The 3,965-nt window shown below is 38.1% G+C and overlaps 1 protein-coding gene across 2 annotated transcripts; it reads left to right on the top strand.

Annotated features, from left to right (window-relative positions):
• The first annotated feature begins 289 nt into the window (after nt 1-289).
• Nucleotides 290-3,570, top strand: LOC143856214 (AP2-like ethylene-responsive transcription factor AIL5). 2 transcript variants are annotated; one of them, XM_077366357.1, is made up of 9 exons: nt 290-505; nt 587-845; nt 1,103-1,185; nt 1,470-1,478; nt 1,584-1,672; nt 1,892-1,965; nt 2,068-2,145; nt 2,241-2,317; nt 2,759-3,570. In XM_077366357.1, the coding sequence occupies exons 1-9, from the start codon at nt 391-393 to the stop codon at nt 3,367-3,369; spliced, it is 1,395 nt and encodes a 464-aa protein (XP_077222472.1). In that variant the 5' UTR covers nt 290-390; the 3' UTR covers nt 3,370-3,570. The 2 variants fall into 2 exon arrangements, with proteins under 2 accessions (XP_077222472.1, XP_077222473.1); XM_077366358.1 differs by having other exon boundaries at nt 292-505; nt 2,068-2,118.
• Nucleotides 3,571-3,965: the final 395 nt, after the last annotated feature.

Below are 3,965 nucleotides of genomic sequence, written 5' to 3' on the forward strand. Positions count from 1 at the left end.
ACCCAGTCCTCGACAGACAAATGCCACGTGTCACTCTTTCTCCGTACGAAAGAGCGGCCCTGAAATGATTTCAATCTCTGTCCTTAGGTCCACGTGTCTCCCCATCAAAACACCCCGTTAATTTATTACTACACCCCCTTTATTTATTAATACACCCCCTATTTTTATCTCTTAGTCAAAAGACCGCCAAATTGCCCCATGAAAACCCTCCACTTGCTTCCCTCTCCCAAATCCCATTTATTTAAAAAATACTAACCTCGATCCTCGTGCACAACCCCCCGTCTTTACCTTCTCCCACCCCCTCTATATCTATATCCTCCCTCTCCCTTTCCCTTCTCCTCATGCCTCTCAATTCCCCCTACTTTTCCCAAAATACCCCTCTCTGAAAAAATGGATTCCCATTCTCAAAACTGGCTTACCTTCTCTCTCTCAAACCAACCCTCACATTCCTCCAGTCTCTGCCTCTTCGAAGCCTTCAACCCTAATCTCTCTCTAACTAATCACGGTTAGTATATTAATCAAACCTTGATTCCTCCAATATTTCATACTCCTCTCTTTATTTTTTTTCCTATACTTTTAATCTCAGGTACGATCGATAGAGTCGAAGATAATGGCGGCAGCCCCGATCTATCAATGTTTGCAGATGTCGGGCCAAAGCTCGAGGATTTTCTTGGCGCCGGTGGTGCTTTTTCAGGCGAGAGTCCGGTGACGGAATCTGACGCCGGGATTTATGATTCCGAGCTGAAAACGATCGCCGCCGGTTTCTTACCGCCGGTGGAGTCTGTTTCAAAGAAGGCTGTCGATACGTTCGGCCAGAGAACGTCTATCTATAGGGGAGTTACCAGGTAAATGTTAGTTTAGGCGACTGTTATTTGCACTACTTTGTTTTGATAATGAGACGAATTCAGCTTGGTTTTTTTCATTTTTACTTGGCTGTTGGGAGTTTTTTGGTAATTTTTATAGCTTTTCACAGCTGGTTAAGTAATAAAAGCAATAAAAGTCAGGGTGAGTTCGGCTCACTATCAAAATATGGTAGTGTGAATATCAGCAGCTTTAATTTATTTTAAGGAGAAAAATTGAAGGGTAGTTTTGTAATTTCCAGGCATAGATGGACGGGAAGGTATGAAGCACATTTGTGGGATAACAGTTGTAGAAGAGAAGGCCAAAGCCGCAAAGGAAGACAAGGTTTTTTTTTTTTTTTTTTTTTTTTACAGATTTTTGCTAACCTACGCATGTGGAGCGTGGGCACTTAACCGAAACCCATTTATCGTCATCTTAAATGACATTTAGATACGTTTCGAATCCCAAGAGAGGCCACGGTCACGTTCTATACGCTGCGGGAGCGTTGTAGTTATTGTTTGTGTATTTTTACTAACATGCACCTGATGCTGTTTCTGACCTTTTTTTTATATATTTTTTTACATGTACTTGACGTATGATTATTGCCACTGCGGATTGAAATTTTGCAGTATATTTGGGTGAGTTTTTAATTTCTTATTTTTTCATGATTGGGGTTTTAGTCTTTTTTGAGTAATAATCGATTGGATTTTCATTTCCATGACTTGGGATTTTCTTTTTATCAGGTGGGTATGATAAGGAAGAGAAAGCTGCTAGAGCTTATGATCTTGCAGCTCTCAAGTACTGGGGTCCTTCCACCACCACAAACTTTCCGGTAAGGCCTTGTTTGGATTACAGGAAAAATATTTCTCATGGGAAATATATTCCTAGGATTTTTTTTTATTTTTTATTTTTTATTTTGTTACCATGTTTCAAAGGGAAATGATATGATTATGGCTTATATAGAGGGATATTATTATAAATTGAAGGCCCCTCTAAGTAAAACTTTGAGTTGTGGGGATTCATGTTACTGTTTGGTGTAATTGTTATGAAGGTTTCAAACTACGAGAAGGAGTTAGAGGAGATGAATAACATGACTAGGCAGGAATTTGTTGCTTCTCTTAGAAGGTAAATGTTTTTTTATATTTTATTATCTTTGATGCTTAGATGCATTTTTCATTGTCATTTTCAAATGGGTTTTGTTGATTTTTCTCGAATTTTATTTTGTAGGAAGAGTAGCGGGTTCTCTCGAGGAGCATCGATTTATAGAGGAGTGACCAGGTCTGCTACAAGACATGGGAATCTAGGGTTTGGATTTGGATATTACATTCTATGTTGATCAGTATTTAGTTCATAAAGATGGGTTTTGATTTATTATTTTATTTTCTACGTGGGTATTTCAGACACCATCAGCACGGTCGATGGCAGGCAAGAATTGGAAGAGTTGCAGGCAACAAAGATCTCTACTTGGGAACTTTCAGTAAGTTCTTGGAAGATTAATATCTCGATCATCCGTTGTTCTATCGTACTGAAAAACTCTCGAAATAATGCATCATCTAAGAAAAACTAATTGACTATACTATAATTTAGTAATAACCCATCATCTATGTTACTTTTTTTTTATGAAGATAACAATTTGATTAAATAATAATGGGTTACATATGAACTCTAGGGGGTAAGTATTCCCCCTTGTAAAATGATTCGCTAGAAGCTCCTACCTCCTAATTTGGCTAAGCAATCGGCCAAATCATTGGCACTTCTAGGAATAAGAGAAAAAGAACAAACACCAAACAAACACTTATCTCTTATTTCGTCAATAAGATTAGCGAGTCATGGATCGCCACAAACACATATCATCATATCATTGATCGTTACTTTTGCCTGCTTATGTTTATTAATATCTGGGTGATGATTTATAAAGGTACTCAAGAAGAAGCTGCGGAAGCTTATGATATCGCCGCCATTAAATTCAGAGGGTTGAATGCTGTGACAAACTTCGACATGAGCCGATACGATGTGAAAAGTATTGCCAATACCAATCTTCCCATTGGAGGAATAACAAGCAAAACAAAAGCTTCTGAATCTTCATCAGAGAGTAAGAGCATGGAAACAATGCAAACCGACGATTCCTTTACCTCTCAATCAACGGCTCTCAGCTTTGGATTACCCATCAAACCAGACCACCATGACTACTGGTCACTTCTAGCACTTCAGAACCAATCTCACAACAGTGCAAAGAACACCTCCACAGTTTACCAACCCTCACCAAACTCTTCTGCTTTTCATACTCTGTCAAACTTCAGCATGGATTTTTCTTCTCCTCAACCAATCAATCAAAGCAATGGCTTTTTGGGTGGTGGGATCAGTCAACAACAGAACCCAGCAACCATTCCTTTTGCTACTCCCATATCTGTACCAAATAGTTATGATAGCTCTAACTATGGAAGCTGGGTCACACCTCCTATTCATGCTTTTCAAGCTTCAAAACCTAATCTAGGTGTTTATCAGACACCCATTTTCGGCATGGAATGATTCATGGTATGAGAGAAGAGCATGAACAGATGATATGAGCTGACTTTCCACAGGAGGACTGACAGACTAACAGAAAATTAAGTTAGGTTTATGTTCTTTTTATTTTACTGACATGATTTACATCAGTATAATGTCAAAAAAAAATCTTGGGTATCTTTTATGCTTATCAATATGAAGAGTTTCCATATCAGATTTTATCTCCCTGCGGGTTTGGGTTCATTGTAGCATCTTTCTGTACTTGTATGACTTGATTTTTCATTGATACTTTCACAAAAGAAGATATACTAGGAAATATGGTAAATGTAGGATAATGAGAAGAGACAACCAGGTCCAAATCAGCCATTATGGTGGTCTGCACTGTTGCAGGGAGTAATACGATAATAATATTGATAAACCCATGTTACTCTCCTGCTGCTTTTCTTGAACTGTCAGGTTTAAGAGTGGGTTTTAAATCCATTTTTCTGTACTTGAAGTTCAGGTTTAATAAGAAGGTTTTAATCTCACATTCCTTAATAAGTATGAACTCATTTGCAGAGTTCTTTGGCTAATGCAAATTCCTGGTTTTCCTTTGTTGTAATTATGATTTTTTAATTTTA

The sequence above is a fragment of the Tasmannia lanceolata genome, unplaced genomic scaffold (genome assembly GCF_043159265.1).
Source record: "Tasmannia lanceolata isolate RefF3 unplaced genomic scaffold, GAP_Taslan_0.1 ptg000023l, whole genome shotgun sequence".
In the NCBI taxonomy this organism is placed as follows: Eukaryota; Viridiplantae; Streptophyta; class Magnoliopsida; order Canellales; family Winteraceae; genus Tasmannia; species Tasmannia lanceolata.

Coding starts and splice junctions, on each gene's coding strand:
- LOC143856214 (XM_077366357.1), top strand. CDS start 391: ATGGATTCCCATTCTCAAAACTGGCTTACCTTCTCTCTCTCAAACCAA. Junction 1,966..2,067: donor TTTGTTGCTTCTCTTAGAAG/GTAAATGTTTTT, acceptor TTTATTTTGTAG/GAAGAGTAGCGGGTTCTCTC. Junction 2,318..2,758: donor TCTCTACTTGGGAACTTTCA/GTAAGTTCTTGG, acceptor TGATTTATAAAG/GTACTCAAGAAGAAGCTGCG.